We start from the raw sequence: 19696 nt of genomic DNA, 5'->3' as shown, positions 1-19696 counted from the left end.
GCTTCTATTTCCAAACTGCCCTCTCTTCATCTCCACTCTCACTCCTTAATTCAATCCTAGCAGGGTATTTTATAGCTTTTAAAACAATTCACCAAAAAATCTGAGTAAAGCCTATAGTCCAGTTAATTGTTGCTATGTCAGTTTCCTGGTTTGGATAATGTATTATTGGTACTATATGGTAAGATGCTACCATTAAGAGAAACTGAGCATCGTCCCATACACCAAAAACAGATCGCAGGTTCAATTCCCTGCCACGGCACATACCTAGGTTGTGGGTTTGATCCCTGGTCGGGGCACTTATGGGAGGGAAACACTTGATGTTTCTCTTGCACATCAATGTTTCTCTTCCTCTTCCTTCCTCTCTCTAAAATCAATGGAAAATATCCTTCATTGAGGATTAAAAGAAAGAGAGAGAAACTGAGTGATGGGTACATGGGACCTCTCCTTACTATTTTTGCAATTTCTTTATTTTTTTTTATTTCTGTTATTCCTCACCCAAGGATATTTTTTCCATTGATTTTTTTAGAGAGTGGAAGGGGAGGTTGGGGAAAGAGGGAGGGAGAGAAAGAGAGAGAAACATCAATGTGAGAGAGACACATTGATTGGTTGCCCCCCACACGGGCCCCCAACAGGGGTTGGGGATTGAACCTGCAACCCAGGCATGTGCCCTTGATTGGGAATTGAACCTGAGATCCTTTGGGGCTCAGGCCGACACTCTAACCACTGAACCACAGTGGCCAGAGCTATTTTTTTCAATTTCTTATGTGCCTATAGTTACTTCAAAATAAAAAGATTTTTAAAATCATCTAGAAAAAGATGCACAGTAAACTCTATTGCTGTTTTATTTATGTCAATTGATAAAATCTTTCTACTGTTATAAAACACTCAAAAACTTTATCATTTTAAAGTGTACAATTCATGGTGAACACACAACAATATACAGATGATGTGTTATAGAATTGTACACCTGAGACCTACATAATTTTATTAACCAATGTCACGCCAATAAATTCAATAAAAAATAATAATGAAAAAAGTAAAACAAAGTAGCAAACCTCTGTCAGAATATTTTCTCCCATCCCTCTCCCTGCTAGCCAGCCTATGGGCTCTGCATGCTCACATGCTCCAATCAGTGTGGTCAGTGGATTCCTCTGTAAGACTCTTCATTGGTGCTGGTAAAGTGTTTGGAGCTCTTTGTGATGCCGTGGAATTCAGACTGGGAAGAATCACAGTAGAGTGTTGGAGGTGGATAATGGGGTTCTGGAACTTCCTAAGACGAAGAAAACAGTAACCATTCAAGACTCCAAGAGACAGGAACAATAGGCCATTTCAGGCATCCTGGAGGAGACCTAGTTCTGTCCTTAGGCAGGGCCAGGTATGTGGGAAGGAAACTGGACTTCGGGTTGGGAGATGTAGGCATTGTCCCCACTCAGCAACAGTGAGCTGTGTGACACTGGTAGGTCAACTTGATCTTTCCTTGGTCTTGGTTCCATCTTTCTTAAAATAAGAGGGAATAAACTAAAGCATTCCTCAACTCTTCTATTCTCTAAGAGTGATGCTAGTTGTGACAATAATTGTAAGTAAGAGATGATAATTGTAAAAAAAAATTAAAGGGCTGTTGTTGTTTTTTTAAGTGTACAATCCAGAGACAATACATTCACAATGTTATGCAACCATCACCACTGTCTAGTTCCAGGACATATTATCACCGCAAAAGGAAACCCCGTACCCATTAAAACGTCATTCCCATTTTTCTTTTTTCTAGCCCTTGGAAAAAGTGATCTTTTAAAAAGTTAAATCAGCCCTGGCCAGTGTTGCTCAGCGGTTAGATCTTTGGCCCATGGACCAAAGTGTCATGGGTTCGATTCCTGGTCAAGGACATGTACCTGAGTTGCATGCTGGGGTGTGTACAGGAAGCAACCGATTGATGTGTCTCTCTCACATCAATCTCTCTCTCCCCCCTCTCTTCCACGCTCTCTAAAAAAAAATCAATGGAAAAAATATCTTCTAGTAAGGATTAACAACGACGACGACGAAAATGTTAGCTTTGCTTTTCAGCATCTTTATCAAGGCACAATATACATACCATAAAATTCATGTATTTTAAGCATATGATTCAATGACTTTTAGTAAATTTATTCAGCTGTGCAAGCACCACCATGATCTGGTTTTAGGACTTCTCCATTGGAGATCCCTCATTCACATGTGCCGTCAATTCCATTCCTCATTTTAGGCAACCACTAACCTATTTTCTCTATAGATTTGTCTTGTTAGATCACTTCATATAAATGGAATCATGCAGTATGTATGATTATGATGTCTCAGCAATGTTTTGTTTTTATGTATTTGTCTTCCCATCCAGGACACAAATTGAGACAAGTGTATAATTTTTTTCTAGCCTACCGTCTTCCTATTGGTCTAGCTCTGTCAAGATCCCATCTTTTTATTGATACCTCAGGGTATCATCTCTTCTCCCTATATAGGCATTAATATCCAATACCCAAAGAAGACATACACATCTATTTTGACAGTGATAATAAAACAAGTACAATATGGTCATGGGGGAGTTCAGGCTACACTGATTAAAAAGTACTTTGTGGCCCTAGTCCATTTGGCTCAGTGGTTAGAGCATCAGTTCTCAGACTGAAGGGCCGCAGGTTTGATTGTTGTCAAGGGCATGTACCTCAGTTGCAAGCTCAATCCCCAGTCGCCATCGGGGTGCATGCAGGAGGCAACCAATCGATATGTCTCTCTCACATCGATGTTTCTCTCTGTCTCTCCCTGTCCACTCTCTAAAAAAATCAATGGAGAAAATATCCTCAGGTGAGGATTAACAAAAAAAAATACTTTGTGAAACTATTTTCTTCCCATCTGTTGAAGTCCAATAAAAAAGCCACTTCCTTCCAAAGCCTTTTAAAACTAATGTAGCATCTTACCAAATTACAGCTTCTAATACATATTATCTTCAGTGGACAAAATCATTTACATAAAGGTGCTTTGTAAAATGTAATTGTCTATGTTAATATAAATTATTATGGTGTTTAAAAAAAAAAAAGAAAACCTAAGGCTGTAGATTGCTGACACACCAGCTCCATTAACCACCAACTCTCTGCTCCATCCCCAGAGCCACAAAATCAGCTCACAAGTTTATCACCTTTTCAATTATTTCACTTTTAGCCCCTGGGAATTTTCTTATTTTTTCATGAGTCAGCTATATGTTCAAAGGGATACTTGTTATTCACCATTTCAAGGTGCTTTGCAGAAGGTTAAATCTGCATATGGCTCTAGAATTAGAGCCTTTATAATTCATTTTCTCATTGATTATTGTTTTATGACATATAATTATTTAAATAATGCTCTACAAATATTGAAAGAAGGTTCTTCCTTAGATGGATTGCACCATTGTGCAAATAAAAGTGTTTGCCTGAGACTCTTCTTAGCTCAGTGCTTCTCAAATTTGAGTATGCATCAGAATCACCTGGAAGCCTTAATAAAAACAGGATGCTGAGCCTCATTCCTAGAGTTTCCCATTCAGTTTTCCTGGGGCCTGGGGGGACTGAGAATTTGCATTTCTAACAAGTTTCCAGGTAGTGCCAATGCTGTTGTTCCAGGGACCACACTTTGAGAACCACTGCCCTAGCTGAACATATCCAGCCAGCAAAGTATTTTACAGAGAAAAACTGATTCCTTTATTAAAATGGAAGCTCACATTTGACTTCTATTTTTTCTTTCAAAAGACAGGCTTATAATATTTTTCTCCCATAGCCTGCAACAGCTTCCTAACTGGTATTTCTGCTTCTGTTCTATCCATCCCTCATCCATTCTTCACCCAGTAACTGGCATGATCTTAAACTAATTTCCTGCTTGGATCCTTAAAATGGCATCCCATTGCACCCAGAATAAAATCCAAAATCCTGCCCTGGCCAGTGTGGCTCAATTGGTTGGGTGTGGTCCCATGCACTGAAAGGTTGCCAGATCAATGTCATGTTTAATTCTCACATCTATGTTTCTCTCTCTCTCCTTCTCCCTTCCTCTCTCTCTTAAAAAAAAAAAATCAATAAAAATATATTTTTTAAAAATCCAAAATCCTCACTCATCTCATACATTTTCCAGGCATTCTGGCTTTTTCCTATTCCTAGAACTTTCCAAGTTCCATCTTGCCCCAAGACCTTTGCACTTGCAGTTCCTCCCACTCCAACCCTCAGCACTTCACCTCCCTAGTTCCGACCCTTTCTTCAGGTCTCATTTTATTTTTTAAAATTTATTTTTAAATCCTCACTAGAGAATATTTTTTCCATTGCTTTTCAGAGAGTGGGAGAGAGAGAGAGAGAAAGAGAGAGGGAGAGAGAGAGAGAGAAACATCAGTGTGAGAGAGACATCACATCGATTGGTTGCCTCCCACAAGCTCCCCGGGGCCGGGGATCGAGCCTGCAACCGAGATACGTGCCCTTGGCTGGAATCAAAACTGCGACCCCTCAGTCTGCAGGCCGACGCTCTAACCGCTGAGCCAAACAGGCCAGGACACTTCAGGTCTCATTTTAAGTGTCACTCACTTGGTGTTCCTTCCCTGACTCCTGTATTATTGAAGTCCCTAGAAGCTCCCCTAATTGGGCCCCGAGACCCCCTAACACGTCCTTATTCACCAGGTATTCACAAAAACCAGGGAGACCTGGGAAATAGAAAGAGCTTGATAAATACATGTTGAAGGAGTGAAGGAGTGCATCATTTAGCCTGGAGCCCCACTGAGGAGGGACAGCTTTGAAGTCAAACATGGACGGGCACAGAATGGACACAGGTCAGAGAGGAGAGGACAGTTTCTTCTAAGGTTTACCCTGGGCATCCATCTGAGAATAGATGCCTCTCACACTTGGTGGTGGCAGCTTATGCGTGGAAAAGACCCAGGCTCTGGAGGCAGAAAAAAACAGTCCTTGAATCCTAGCTTTGCTCCATTAACTAACCCTGCAACCTTGGGCAACTTTAATTCACCTCTCTTGGCTTCCCCACCTATAAAATGGGGTTTGAAATAGCACCTACCTCCCAGGGTTGTTCTAATGGTAGAATGGATTAGAGCTGTTAGCATATTGTCAGTTTTTAATTAATATGAGTTAGTCCCCCCCTTCTCCCCTGCAGCCTGAGGGCAGAGGAGGACTCTGGCATTGCTCAGCTTCTCCCCAGTCAGGCTGCCACCGGCATTTGGCTCCTTTCTCCTCCTCCTGGAAGACTTTTCTAACCTAGCATGTCACTTTCTCCTACAGACTCCCACAGTCCCCAGTGCTACCTCTCATCAAAGTCCTGGTCCTACATCCCTGAAATGGTCCTACACCGCCATGAGACACGCTCAGGAGAAGCACTGATGCTGTCTGAGTAAAATCGACCCAAAGACCCTGGCTCCCAGTCTTTTGAGGTCCAGAAGAGATGGGCTGGAATCAAGCCCTGCCATTAATTACCTGGGATGAGGGCAAGTAACCTAGCTTCTCCAGGCCAGTGTCCCTCCATAAAATGGGTATGTCACACCTACTTTCTGTAGAGGTTCTGATGCAGCAGGTCTGTGGTTGGGCCCGATATTTTCATTTCTAACCAGTTCCCAGATGATAATGAGGCTGCTGGTTGGGGACACTTTGAAAACCACTGTTCTAGCCTGGCAGGGCGCGGCTCAGCGGTTGAACATGGACCTGGGATCCAGGAGATCGTGGTTCCATTCCGGTCAGGGCACATGCCCGGGTAGCGGGCTCCATCCCGTGTGGGGTGTGCAGGAGGCATTGATGTTTCTCTCTGTTCCTCTCCCTTCTTCTCTCTTTTAAGTCAATAAAGATATATATATATTTATATTTTAAATAGTCCTTAAAAAAAAAAAAAAGAAAACCACTGTTCTAGAAGGTTCCAAGTTGTCCCAAGAGAGTGATGTGAAGCCCTTGGCGCAGTTCCTAGCACAAGCTAGGCGAGCGAATGCTGCTACCGCTGTTCCTACCGCGCGGAGACCGCCTCGGGCGCCGTGGTCCCCACGGGGCCGCCCTGACTGAGGGCGGCGCCCTGCCTGGCGCGCGGCGTACAGGCGAGGAGCCAGCAGCACCCGCGGCCTCCGCAGCCCCAAGGGAACGCGGGCGGGGGCGGGGCCCAGCGTGCGCGTTGCTGCGCCGGCGTGCGGAGAGGGGGCGGGGCTCAGGCTCCTGGCCGGAAGCGGGAGGCTGCAGGGGCGGGCCGGCTGGCACCCCTTTCCGGCTGGTCCCCATGGAGGCGCTGGGGAAGCTGAAGCAGTTCGATGCCTACCCTAAGACTCTGGAGGACTTCCGGGTCAAGACCTGTGGGGGCGCCACGGGTAGGCGGCGGCGGGGCCGGGGTCTCGGGGAGAGGGGTGTCCTGGAGCTTGGGCGGGGCTCTTGCACGGTATGGCCTGCCAGGGGCTGAGGGAGCTGAGCTGAGGCCGTTCTGACCCTCGCTCCCTGCCCTGCAGTGACCATTGTCAGCGGCCTTCTCATGCTGCTGCTGTTCCTGTCGGAGCTTCAGTATTACCTAACCACAGAGGTAAGGGGCGGGGCCTAGTGCGTGCGGGGCCTTGACATTCTAGGCATAGGACCTTTGGGGACCGGGATGGGGGGAAGAAGGCAGGGGCCAAATCTCCCTGACGTAGTGCTGCCCCAGGTGCATCCTGAACTCTACGTGGACAAGTCACGGGGAGATAAACTGAAGATCAACATCGATGTGTTTTTTCCGCACATGCCTTGTGCCTGTGAGTACCTTCCCCTGGGTGGGAGTTGCAAGTCCCAGGGTTCTCAGGTGGGCTTCCAGATTTACACCTCCAGCCTTAGGTTCTGGACTGGACCCCAGGGCAGCCTCCTTCCCCTAACCCACTGCTGCCTCAAGACAGGCCCGGCCTCCCCTTACACCCTCCAAAGCCCAGATTCCCTTGCCCCTAGGATCCCAGTACCTTACCCTGACTTACTACTTCCAGATCTGAGCATCGATGCCATGGATGTGGCTGGGGAACAGCAGCTGGATGTGGAACACAACCTGTTCAAGCAACGGCTAGACAAGGATGGCACACCCGTGAGCTCAGAGGCTGAGCGTCATGGTAACTGGGGGAAGAGCCCTAATCTCAGATCCCAGAGCTGGACATGCCTAAGCCCTACGTTCTGGCAAGTGGTCTATGGTTGGCCCAGTGACCAGTGAAGCAGCTAAGACCCAGAGAAATCAAATGGCTTGCCTAGGGTCCCCCAGCTATTAATCAGAGTGGGCTGAAATCCAGGCTTCTGGCCTCTATATGTGGAGTACTCTACTTGACTGTTATTCTTAGAGGTCCTCAATTCTTGCATATCATGGTTTGAGTAACAGAAGTTTGAGGATGGGTCCTATGTGCTCTTGCCTTGGCTGACTTCTCTAGATGGATCCAAGCTTCTCTGTTTGCTTTCCTATCCTGTTGGCTAAGAGCCCTTAATGCTCTCCCCTTTTGGAGTGTAGGGTGGCTTAAGGTTAAGAGTTTACATTCTTGACTTAGATTACCTGAGTTCAGATTTAGCTTTTTCTTTCTCAGTCAGTGACTTGGCTATAAAGAAGTGATAAACAGCAGTACCCACCACATGGAACTGTAGGATCAAATGAAGCAGTATGGGTACAGTGCCTAGGAGAGTAGTTGTTCACTTTTAGTTTCTTTTTCTCTCTCTAGGCAGCCTCCCAATGCCTCCATTAACTCAGTTTTCCACCATACAAACCCCTCCTCAAAACTATGATTTTTTTACCCTGGCTGGTTTGGCTCAGTGGTTCGTGCGTTGACCTATGGACTGAAGGTTCCCAGGTTCACTTCTGGCCAAGTGCACGTATCTTGGTTGCAGGCTCCATCCCCAGCCGCAGTCCGGGTGCATGTGGAAGGCAACCAATCATGTCCCACATTGATGTTTCTCTCTCCCTTCCACTCTCTCTGAAAAGCAATGGAAAAAATATCCTCGGGTGAGGATTTTTTTTTAAAAAAAAGAACGCTGTGATTTTTCATACCTTAGGGATTGCTCTGTTGGTAAGTTTTATCATTCATTTATTCAATAGATACATGTTGAACACCAGTAAAACCAATAGGATTTGCTGTAGGATTGGATGTGGGGTGTAATAGAGTAGTCAAGGCTTTGATTCCAAGGCTTTTGGCCTGCGCAAATGAATGACTTGAGATAAGAATGACCAGAGAGGAGGAAGAGGATTTTTTTTTGGGGGGGGGGGGAGAATAATATTTTATATCCACTACTGTGTAACAAATTACCCCCAAATTTAGTGGCTTAGTACAACAAACATTTGTTCTGTGGGTCAGGAATTCAAGAGTGGCTGATTGGGTGGTTCTGCCTTAGGGCCTTATGAAAGTGCAGTGAAGCTGTTAGCTGGGGCTGCAGTCATTTGAAGGTTTGACCAGGGTCAAGGATCTGCGTGTAAAAGGGCTCACACGTATGGCTGTTGGAAAGATGCCTTAGTGCCTTCGCCACATGGACCTCTCAGTAGGACTGCTCGCGTGTCTTCACAGCTTGGCAGCTGGCTTCCCCCTATGCAAGTGACCTAGGAGAGAGGTGAAAATCACAGCTTTAATGACCTAGCCTCAAAAGTTGCACACCATCATTTCTGCAATATAGTGGTGGTTACACAGTTCAGTCTTACTCATTGTGGAAGAGGAATACTTAACGACATGACTACCATGAGATGGGCATCATTGGGAATGTCTTGGAGAGTGGTCCCTCAGGGGAGGATCAGGATTTGGGTGGAGATTTCAGGTTTGAGGCATTTTAAATTTGGGATGCCCATTTTATACCCTAGTGATGATGAGGCAATTAGATGTACTAGTGTGTACTAGTCTAGACTTTAGAGGAAGGCTAGAGAAATAAATGTAGGCATATCAGCGTATAGATGGTAGTTAAAGCTATTGAACTAGCCCAGCCGGCGTGGCTCAATAGTTAAGAATTGACCTATGATCCAGGAGATCATGGTTCAATTCCCAGTCAAGGCACATGTCCAGGTTTCTGGCTTGATCCCCAGTAGAGGGCTTGCAGGAGGCAGCTGATCGATGATTCTCTCTCATGATTGATGTTTCTCTCTCTCCCTTTCTCTGAAATCAATAAAAACATTTTTAAAATAAATAAAGCCACTGAACTAAATGACAAGACCTAGGAAGTGAACTTAGGTAGAGAAGAGGTCTAGGGATAGTACCCTGAGCCCTTCCAATATTTAGAAGTCAGGAAATGAGGTCCCAGGAAGGAAGATTGAGAAGAATTAGACATTAAGGTAGAAGAGCCAAGAGATGTACCAAAAGCCAAATAGAGGAAGAGTTTCAAGAAGAGAGAATGAGCAACTGTGTCAAAAGCTACTGATGGTCCAGTAAAATGAGGAGTGAGAGTTAGACCATTGCAATTGGTAACACTGAGGTCACTGGAGACTTTGAAAGGAATAGTTTTGATACTGTTGGGTATGAAAATCTAATCAAAGAGCAGAAGAGGCATGGGGACATCAAGTATAGATGACCCTTTCATGAGTTTTGCTGTAAGGGAGAACAGAGAAGTGGGGTGGGGGCTGGAAGAGAGTGCAGGAGTGGGGGTGAGTTTGGTGGTGACACGAGTGAGGTTCTGTTGCTTCTCTTAGTGGAAATTGACAGCAAGGTCATTAGCTAAGAGTAAAGAAAAGGGAAGGGATTTTGGAAGTATAAGAAGAGAAGAAAACATAAGTTAATCATCTCAGAGAATGGGAGAGTGAACTGATTAGTGAAATGAAGTAGGATAGGACTGCCTGCAGTCTTGAAGGAGGTACAGGCAAGAGTAGTCACAGAGAGTTGAATTTATCTAGGGTTTGGGTTTTGCTGGGCTTGTGCAATGAAGGGAGATAGGAACAATGAGTTGTGGTTGTGTGAAGAGAGTAATTACAACAATGGACCACGGAATTTATTTACCAGCTTTGTTGAGATATAGTTGAAACATAACATTGTGTAAGTTTAAGGTGTGACTTGATATATGTATATATTGCAACATGATTACCACAATAAGGTTAGTTAACACATTTATCACTTCACATAGTTATCATTTGTGTGTGTGTGATAAGAGCATTTAAGATCTGCTCTCTTAGCAACTTTCAATGCTATGATGGGGTAGAGAGTCAGGGAGCCGGTGCAAAGAAGAGAGGTCTGAGAAGCACCATGGTGAAGTAGTTAAGGACATACACTTTGGAATTAGAACTGAAAGCTGTAAAGTCACTTATCTCTAAGCCTCAGCATCTTCTCAAGTATGATGGAGATAATAACCTTACCTTCATAGAGTCATTGTGAGGATGAAATGAGATGATGTATATAAAGTACAGGGATCTGGGGCTGACATTTAGTATTTACCATTATTGTTTTATTACTGTTACTGTCATTAGAAGAAATAATACATGTGTAGAAGTGCTTAGTGCCTGGCACGTAGAATGCACTATGTAAATATTAGCTATTATTATAACTTTTATAATTCCCAAGTCACAGGCCAAAGGGCCTATGCAGGGCTTGGGAGTACAGAGTACAAATTTCACTGTCTCTGCCCCAACTGATACCCACCTCTGCCCTCTTCTTAGAGCTCGGGAAAGTTGAGGTGAAGGTGTTTGACCCTGACTCCCTGGACCCTAACCGCTGTGAGAGCTGCTACGGTGCTGAGACAGAAGACATCAAGTGAGCCACACCCTGGCAGGGGGAGGGGAGGGGAGGGGCTGTTTGTCAGCCATCCTTAGCCTCAGTCCGACTCTGGCAGGTGTGGAGGTTGGACCAATAATTTAGAGGGGATGGAATGTGTACCTGGGTCACTGATTCTGGTGTGAGTGACTGAAGGTCTGTGCCCAGACTCTGCCCCAGGGCTGCAGACCTGGGGGAGAGGCGGAAATGGTCCTTGCTCTGGTTCAGAGGTGCTCTCTTGAGTCCAACTGCCTGGTTCCAACCATGTGTCCTTGGGCCTTGCCACATAACATCCCTTGTGAATGGGGATGATTATAACATCTTTCTCATAAGAGTCATGTCCAGATTAAATATTTGTGTACTCTGTATAAAACACTGAGACAGAAGGCCTGGTTCACATTATTAAGCCCTTGATATATAGCAACTGCTATTATGTTTCCCAGCCCCTGACCCCTGAGAGGCTCATTCAGCAGGTCTGGGGTGGGTCCTGGGAATATGTGTTGTTGTTTTATTGTGGTAAAATACATGTGCCATAAATTTTACCATTTTAACCATTTTCAAATGTACAATTCAGTGGCATTAACTACATTCATAGCATTGTGCAATCATCATCACCACAATCTGTTCCAAAACCTTTCATCACCCCAAACAGAATAGGAATATGTTTTGTTTGTTTTGTTTTTAAATATGTTTTTATTGATTTCAGAGAAAAGGAGAAAGAGAGACACAGAAACATCAGTGATGAGAGTCGTTGACCGGCTGCCTCCTGCATGCCCCCTACTGGGGATCAAGCTCAAAACCTGGGCATGTGCCCTGACCGGGAATTGAACCGTGACCTTCTGGTTCATGGGTAGACGCTCAACCACTGAGAACACCAGCTGGGCAGGAATATGTATTTTTAACAGTTCTGCTGCCACTGAGGAAACACACTTTGAGAACATTTGGTGGTCAGGAATGAGGCTGACAGAGGCTCCCGTAGTGGGCAGAACAGCTCAGGATTTATTTCCCAAGGTGCCAGCCTCTTGTTTTTGTGCCTCTTTGACACTCTCACCCTGCTCCCCCTCTCCTACAGGTGCTGTAACACCTGTGAGGATGTACGGGAGGCCTATCGCCGTCGAGGCTGGGCCTTTAAGAACCCAGACACTATTGAGCAGTGCCGGAGAGAGGGCTTCAGCCAGAAGATGCAGGAGCAGAAGAATGAAGGCTGCCAGGTGTACGGCTTCTTGGAGGTCAACAAGGTAAAGGAGGGACTGGGGCTGAGGAGGGCCAGTTGGGCCCACTCCACTGTTTATCAAGGGTCTGCTCAGGCCCTCAGGAGACAAAGGGAAAGGAAGGAAGGTCTAGAGAATAAGAGGAATATCCTCTACAGGTGGCCGGAAACTTCCACTTTGCTCCCGGGAAGAGCTTCCAGCAATCCCATGTGCACGGTGAGTGACCCTCCATCAGCCGGGGAGGCTTAGATTTGGGTACCTTGGCAAGTTTGAGTGCCCCTTCACCTGCCTGATGTTCTTTTGTCTTTGGCCCAGAGAAGACCCTCATATCAGGGTGGCAATTTGGTACAACAGTTAAGAGCACAGGCTGAGGAGCCAGACTCCTGGGTTCAGATTTCAGTTTCAGACCTTACTGACTGTGTGAAACTTTGAGAAAGTTTCTTAACTTTTTTGAGCTTCAATTTCCTACTTTACAAAATGGTGATGATAGTACTTATCCCCTAGGGTATTTGTGCTGCTTAAAAACTATAGCAGAGAGCCTGGCTTATGGTAGGCACTTGTTTAAAAGGTAGCACCCAGTCTCAGATGACCTGCGTGTGAGGCTTTGAGGGAAGCAGAGTTGGGCTAGAACACAGGTCTTTCCACTGCCAAGCTATGTCATATTTGGGAGGTAGTGAGCCCTACTCAGTTTCTTCTTCTGTAAAATGGGGCTAAAGATAACTAATACCTACCTCATAGGGTTGTTCACAGGAATGAATAAATGAAACTTATCCTCATTCATTCATTCATCCATGCACTAGGTATTTAGTAATCACCTACATATGCTGGTTTAGGTGCTAAGGATACAGCAGTGAACAAAACAAAGTCCCTGCCCTTAAACATTCTAGTAAATAAACAGACAATAAACAAGTATGTGAAATATATGGTATATCAGCTGCTATTAAGTAATGTGAACCAAAAAAGACAAGATAGATAATGGGGGTAAGGGGCTTGGTGAGAGGGACATGTGTGTGCTATTTTATATGGGGTGGCCAGGGAAAGACCAATGGGACAGTATTTGAGCTGCCCTGTGGGCGTCTGGGGGAAAGTGCTTCAAACAGAAAGAATAGCAAATGCAAATCCCTGAGGTGAGCATGTGCTGGCGGGTACAAAGTCCAGTAAGAAAGTTAGCGTGTCTGCCACAGAGCGAGTGGAGCCACATGGTTAGAAAGAAGGTGAGAGCCCTGGTCGGTGTAGTGCAGTTGGTTGGGCATCGTCCCATGCATCAAAGGGTCACTGGTTCGATTCCTGGTCAGGGCATATGCCCAAGTTGTGGGCTCGATCCCTGGTAGAGGTTGTGTAGGAGACAGCCGATCTATGTTCACATCAATGTTTTTCTCTCTCCCCCTCTCCTATCTCTCTAAAAATCAATAAAAATATTTTTTTAAAAAAAGAAAGAAAAGAGAGAAGGTGAGAGAGGTAAGGGGGCCATGTCATGTACTGCTTGGAGGGACATTCAGAGCCCTGTAAGGGCTTTTACTCTCTGTGAGATGGGAAGCCCTCGCAGGGCTCTGAAGAAGTGGTTCATGATCTGACTTAACTTTGAAAAGGCAGACAGCACTCTGCTCCATGGAGAAGACTGTAGGGGGAAGGACAGACCAGAGTCCAGTTCAGAGGCTATTGCAGTCACCAGTCCAGGCACAAGGTGATGGGGCGGGGCAAGGTGGTAAGAAGTGACTGCACATATCTTGAAGGTAGAGCTGAGAGGTGTTGCTAGCGGATGTGAAGGATAAGAGAAAGAGGAGTCAAAGTTTTGTACTTGAGTAGCGAGAGGGATGAAGTTGCATTTAGTGAGAGGGGGAAGACTGAAAGGAACCGGTTCAGGTGGTTGGAGTGGGGGGCATAAAGCAGGTGTTCAGCTTTTGACAGGTTCAAATCAATGGCATTTGGGTGTCCTTTTAGACACCAGGATGTCCAGTATACAGTTGGCTATTCAAGTGTGGAGTTCAGGGGAGAGGTCTAGCATGGAGATACAAATGTTGGAGTCATCAGCATATTTCAACCCATGGGACTGGATGAAATTGCCCTGGCGTTGAGGGTAGATGGAGAAGAGGAAAGTTCAAAGGACTGAGTGCTGGGCCTCCAATATTAGAGGACACGGGCATCAGGAGGAAGCCAAGGAGACTGATCAGACACACTGGTGAGGTGAGAATGCAAACCAAGAGTGTGGGGTCCTGAAAGCCAATGGATGGAGGTGTTTCCAGAATAGTGTCAGGTGGTCAGATGCTTCTGGACGTCAGTGATAATTGCCCATGGATGTATAACGTGGCTATGGTCACTGCCCTTGATGGAACCTTTTGGACGGAGTGATAGGGAGCACCCATAGGGAGGAATGGGAGAGGAGTTGGAGCCAGTGAGTGTAGACAACTCCTTCATGGAGTTGGCTCAAGTGGGAGAGAGGGCTGTAGCTGGAGGGAAATGTGGAGTTGAGGGAGGGCTTTGTAAGATGTGTGCTATGCAGTGTGTTAATCTGCTATTGGAATTACCTATGAACCTATGAAAGAGAGAAAAGGTGATGCTCCAGAGATGAGAGGGACAATTATTGCAGTGAAGACCTTAAGAAGGAAAAAGAAGACAGAATCTAGGGCCTCTGAAGTATAGGAAGCTCAGACTTGGCAGCAGGAGGGAAGGCAGACTACTCGGATACAGTTCGATTGGCAGCTGGGTGATATGAAATCACCAGGAAGTGTGACAGGGTCATATAGGAGAGCAATGGCCGTGGCTAGAACCTTTGAGAAACGGGGTGGGAGGACTGACCTGGTGGTTCTATATGGAGCTCTAAGTGACTAAAACAAGTTGGGCTGGTTGGTGGAATAGTTTGCCATGAGCTGCAAAGCTGGGGGTTTTAGGAAGGACAGAGGGACAGTGATCTGGAAGTGGCATTTAGGAGCAAGGAGGACCTCTGTTTAGATCAAGAAGGATGGATATGGGAAAGTCACCACTTGGGGGGCTGCAAGGGAAATAGTACCTTCAAGGAAGAGCCCAGCTGTGACTAGAGCAAGAAGGCGAGGGGAATGTTTAGAGGTTGAAGATGTAGAAGTTTTGCTGATGAGTAACAGCGCCCATAGAAGGCCTGGGAGGAATGGAAGTTGGGAATATTTGGAGATGTATAGAGTGGTGACAGGAGTCTGGGGGATGAGAGATGAGCTGACAGTCCTGGGCTGCCCAGTGACTAAGGTGAGCAATAGTAATGGCGCCCAGCGGAGATAGCCCTGGTGGTCTTTTAAGGCAGTTTGTGGGGGTGAGGCTGAGTGTTGGGGAGGGACAAGTAGGTGGGTCTGGAGCCCCCTCTTTACTGTGGAAGGGGCCAGAGAAGGGTGGGTTCACTGGGATTGTGGGAAGTCGGCAAGCTGTTGGCAGAGGGCGTGAGGGCACTCAGTAGGAGGTAGTGCTGAAAGCTGCAGCAGCATCTCTGCTTCTCTACCTGGGCTGTTGTCAGTCAGGGAGTCCAGGATGAAGGGTGTTCTGTACCACAGAATGATGTTCAAAGCATGAAGCTACAGTTGCCCAAGGCCAGCAATCAGGCTTAATTGAAGGTCAGGAAGCTAGTTCCTGACATCCTTGTTGATTTGGGTGGGGAGGGAGGAGAGATTGTAAAGTTTACCAAATATTTTTCCATCTTAGATCCTACCTTGTCCTTAGGACATCCCTTTACAGAGGTCACTGAGGCCTAGAGAGGGCAAGTGATTTGCCCAAGGTCACACAACTAGAAAAGTGGCTGTTTGGGCTCTAGGACTTTTGTTCTTCCTAGGCCACCATACTTCTGCCCCAACCCTAGTCACACTCTTCCCTGCCCAAGACCCTGCTGCTGAGGCAAAAACACTCCAGTCTTCTCTTCTACCATGTATCTTGCTCCAAAGCTCTGAATCTCCTTTTTCTTCCCCCCTTCTCTCCCCTTCTCGCTCCCATGCTGCAGTACATGCTGTGGAGAGTAAGTGCCCTGCCCCTGGGGAAGCCAAGCCCAACGTCTGGGGCAGCCTATCCATCCAGGATGGGGGGAGGTTTGGGTGGGCCTGGGATTGGGGCCTTGTCTGGCCTGGCTGCTGGGTGACTATGAAAAGCCCTGGGACATATCTTTGAGTTGGGGTTCCTTGCAGCAGGCGGGATCAGGGTCAGAGGGCAAGAAGAACTTGCTCTGGAACAGATGGTACAGTGTACCATAGGACTTCCTTTGAAGGGGCTCTGACGGTGGGGGCAGAGGCGTCAGGGAAAGAGCTTAGACAACATTTTCAGGTCCCACCTCACATTGGGATTCAAGTGATTGGCCTATGGCTCTAGTTAATGAGAGACCAAAGTTGGTGGGTTTTGCTTCCTGAGATGCAAGCATGGCCTTGGTGGGAATAAAGTCCTGGAGTGATGCCCATAAAGGGCTCCCTGTGTATGTCAAGGTAGAAGTGGGGTCTGTGTTCTTAAGACCCCCGAGGAGGGCCTGGCCTCTCCCACAGGCCTAAGGCAGGCCCTTTCTGGCTGCCCTCAAGCAAGGCCAGGCTGGGAGGGAAAGGGGGGTTGAGGGGTCAGAAGAACCAGGTGGGTCACACTCCAGAGGGAAGAGTGAGGTGGCCTGACCGAGGACTCAGAGTGGGGTGGCCAGTCCTGCTCCGCCTGGTGACACTTTCCCCCTTTTCTCCTAGTCCATGACTTGCAGAGCTTCGGCCTCGACAACGTACGTACCAGGTGGAAATAATAGAGGGCGGATGGGGTGGGAGACAGTTGCTGCCTTCATTTCTCTGTAGGGCCATCCTGGGTTGGGGAAGCAGATAAAGAAAAATATACCACCTTCTGACAAGGAGCCTAGACTGAGAGTTGAGTAACTGGGAGTAACTTTTGAACTGAGGTTTGTGCCAGCTGGAGACAGGAGATGGGGTTGGATAGGAGATTCCGGTCAAGGTCAGGAGGGACTGTGGTACTTCTCATGAACCACAGGGGCCAGTGCCATTGGGGATGCATGAGGCTGAAGAGGTAGGTGAACCCCAGACCACAGGACTCGGGCCATGCTGAAGAGTCTGGTCTTTGTCCTGAGGGCACTGGGAGGCTGTTTTCCTACCATAACCAGGGTCATGACATAGTCAGATCGGCATATTTTTAAGATTTTTTTTTTTTAATATATATTTATTGATTTCAGAGAGAGGGAAGGTGAGGGAGAGAGAGAGATAGAAACATCAATGATGAGAGAGTCATTGATCGAGCCCGCAACCCGGGCATGTGCCCTGACCGGGAATTGAACCCTGATCACCTGGATCCTAGGTCGACGCTCAACCGCTGAGCCACGCCCGGCTGGGCGGGCATATTTTTAAAGATCCTTGTAGTGGCTGAGTGTGACACAGACTGGAACAGGACAGGAGAGGGAGCTGGGGCCCCTCCAGCCTAGGCTTCCTTGACTTGAGACCTCAGGGAAAGCTAGCACCTGCCACAAAGGGCCCTTGGCTAGTCTCTGTTTGCCTAAAGTATGCGTACAGCTGGAACCTCAAACTTTGGAGCCCCAGGAGCCTGCAGACTCTGAAGGAGGAGGCCCTAGGTGGGGAATAGGAGTGCTTGTCTCAGATTCTTCCAGACAGGACTCTCCCTCCCACCCCCATCTCCACACAGCCACTCCCCAGACCCAAGGGTCCCTGTCTGCTACTGCCCTGCAGAGCTTTTAATGGGGTGGGGCCTGCCCATAAAGGGCTCCTTGTGTATGTCTAGTGCTCTGAGTCCCAATACCCAGGCACTGGTATTGCTTACAGATCAACATGACCCACTACATCCGGCACCTGTCATTCGGGGAGGACTACCCAGGCATCGTGAACCCTCTGGACCGCACCAATGTCACCGCACTTCAAGGTACCAGCCTGGGAGGTAGCCCCAGCTCCCAAAGCCCTGTCCGACACCCATGCCCAGTGCTCTCTTCTCCCTGCAGCCTCTATGATGTTCCAGTACTTTGTGAAGGTGGTACCCACAGTGTACATGAAGCTAGGTGGAGAGGTAAGTCTGCAGAGCTCAGATACCAGAGGCCCTCTCGGTGGCAAGCATATGAGTCCCTTCAGCCTGAGAAGCTAAGTGCTGCTCTTATGGCCATATGAGGGGTGACAAGCCAAGGCTCAGAGAGTGCAGGTGATGTGCCCTCCCAGGCCCCAGGCTGTCAGACTTAAGAACACTTGCTCTTTTTATTTGCTGAAGCTGCATCCATCTGTTCCTCCAGTACCCACTGCCTGCCTCACTGCCCCTTATGGTCTGTCCTGGGCTGGGAGCTAACTTCCTGGGTCCCCTACTTCCCTTTCCTCTGTGGCCTGTGGAACAGCACCTCTGCAGACTGTTAAATGCATGGGACTGAGTTTGCAGAGGAGTCAGGCCCAGCCTTGCCAGGTGCTCATGGTGGTGGCCTTGAAGAGTTGCTTCTCTTCAAGCCCCCATTGAGAGGATCCACCAAATGGAGCTGGAATTGGTAAATTCTAAAGAGCTGGTGACCAGAAGGGAAGCTGGGGTTGTTAAGCTGGGAGAGGGTGTCTAGGTGGTCCCCAGTGTTGATTACCAACACAGGGCCTCGTTTTCTCTTCCACAACACACAAGACACGGGTAGGGTGGAGGGGATGTGGGAGTCAGGCTGTAGACCTGGCCCTAGCCCAGGCTCCCCTCCTGTCGCAGGTGCTGAGGACAAATCAGTTCTCTGTGACCAGACATGAGAAGGTCGCCAATGGGCTGCTGGGCGATCAGGGGCTTCCTGGAGTCTTCGTGCTGTACGAGCTCTCGCCCATGATGGTGAAGCTGACAGAGAAGCACAGGTGAGGGTGGGGAAAGGGAAGGTACTGGAGCTGGTGGTAGTAGGGGTGCCTGCTGATCCCTCCACCCCTCTGCCAGGTCCTTCACGCACTTCCTCACAGGCGTGTGTGCTATCATCGGGGGCATGTTCACAGGTCAGTAGCTCCAGGGTGTCTGCTTGGGGTTGGGGTGTGGTGGGAAGTGTAAAGCCTGGTTCCCCCCAGATTTTGGTTGGGATGAAGGGGCACCCCAAGACCAAGGGGAGATGCTGGCCTGGACAGTAAGGCTCTGGAGGTCAAGCCAAGGGCCCAGTTGAGCCAGTGCTAGCCTTTGTCTCTCCCCAGTGGCTGGACTCATTGATTCACTCATCTACCACTCGGCACGAGCCATCCAGAAGAAAATTGACCTGGGGAAGACAACATAGCTGTCCTCTTCCCCCCTTGTCGCTCCCTTTCTCCGGTTTCTCTGGCTCTGGTCATTTTCCCAGCCTCCACCCAGAGAGTCCTGCTCAGCCACAGGTTGATAAATCTATTGGTTGTGATAGTACTCACTGGTCTCCGTGTGGTTCTTGGGTCTGGCCGGAGCCCAGGGACAACCCCTCATCACAGCCACTTGTTGAAGGCAATCAGGACTGACAGATCAGGCCAGATGCCCTCTGGGTGCCCCACACAGACATCTCCTGGTTTATAGGGCTTTGTTCAGACTAGACTGATATGACCCCATAGCCCCCTTCTCAGTCCTTCCTCCACTGTGCTCTGTAGGCCTTCTGGTTTCGGCCTCGGGGCTTAGACCTTTGCAGGATGAATTTCTTAAAGCCACTATGTGCCCCAAGTTCATAAGTGTCTGGCTCCAGTGCTAGTAATAGGCTCTGGGAGCAGGTTTGGGCTTACCACCTCTGTAGTTATAGCTAACACTGGGGACCCTGCCTGGCCAGTGTGGCTCAGTGGCCTATGAACCAAGAGGTCACTGGTTCAATTCCTGGTCAGGGTACATTCCTGGGTTGTGAGCCCAATCCCCAGTAGGGGGCATGCAGGAGGCAGCCGATCTATGTTTCTCT

General features: G+C 47.8%; 1 protein-coding gene across 1 annotated transcript; it reads left to right on the top strand.

The window, feature by feature from the left end:
* Nucleotides 1-6200: 6200 nt before the first annotated feature.
* Nucleotides 6201-19185, top strand: ERGIC3 (ERGIC and golgi 3). The gene is made up of 13 exons (XM_016213191.2): nucleotides 6201-6316; nucleotides 6452-6522; nucleotides 6640-6727; nucleotides 6950-7069; nucleotides 10561-10654; nucleotides 11727-11892; nucleotides 12024-12081; nucleotides 16536-16567; nucleotides 17628-17724; nucleotides 17801-17865; nucleotides 18526-18662; nucleotides 18739-18794; nucleotides 18984-19185. Exons 1-13 carry the CDS (start codon nucleotides 6229-6231, stop codon nucleotides 19061-19063), a joined length of 1152 nt encoding a protein of 383 aa, XP_016068677.1. The 5' UTR covers nucleotides 6201-6228; the 3' UTR covers nucleotides 19064-19185.
* The last annotated feature ends 511 nt before the right edge of the window (nucleotides 19186-19696 follow it).

This window comes from Miniopterus natalensis, chromosome 7 (genome assembly GCF_054644295.1).
Source record: "Miniopterus natalensis isolate mMinNat1 chromosome 7, mMinNat1.hap1, whole genome shotgun sequence".
Taxonomy (NCBI): Eukaryota; Metazoa; Chordata; class Mammalia; order Chiroptera; family Miniopteridae; genus Miniopterus; species Miniopterus natalensis.
Note: the sequence above shows the minus strand (reverse complement) of the source record. Positions and strands in the feature narration are given on the sequence as shown.

Excerpts from the sequence above, each read along its gene's own strand:
- ERGIC3 (XM_016213191.2), top strand. The coding sequence starts at position 6,229 with ATGGAGGCGCTGGGGAAGCTGAAGCAGTTCGATGCCTACCCTAAGACT. Across the intron at positions 6,317-6,451 it reads GACCTGTGGGGGCGCCACGG|TGACCATTGTCAGCGGCCTT; the intron begins GTAGGCGGCGGC and ends CCTGCCCTGCAG. Across the intron at positions 7,070-10,560 it reads CTCAGAGGCTGAGCGTCATG|AGCTCGGGAAAGTTGAGGTG; the intron begins GTAACTGGGGGA and ends CCCTCTTCTTAG.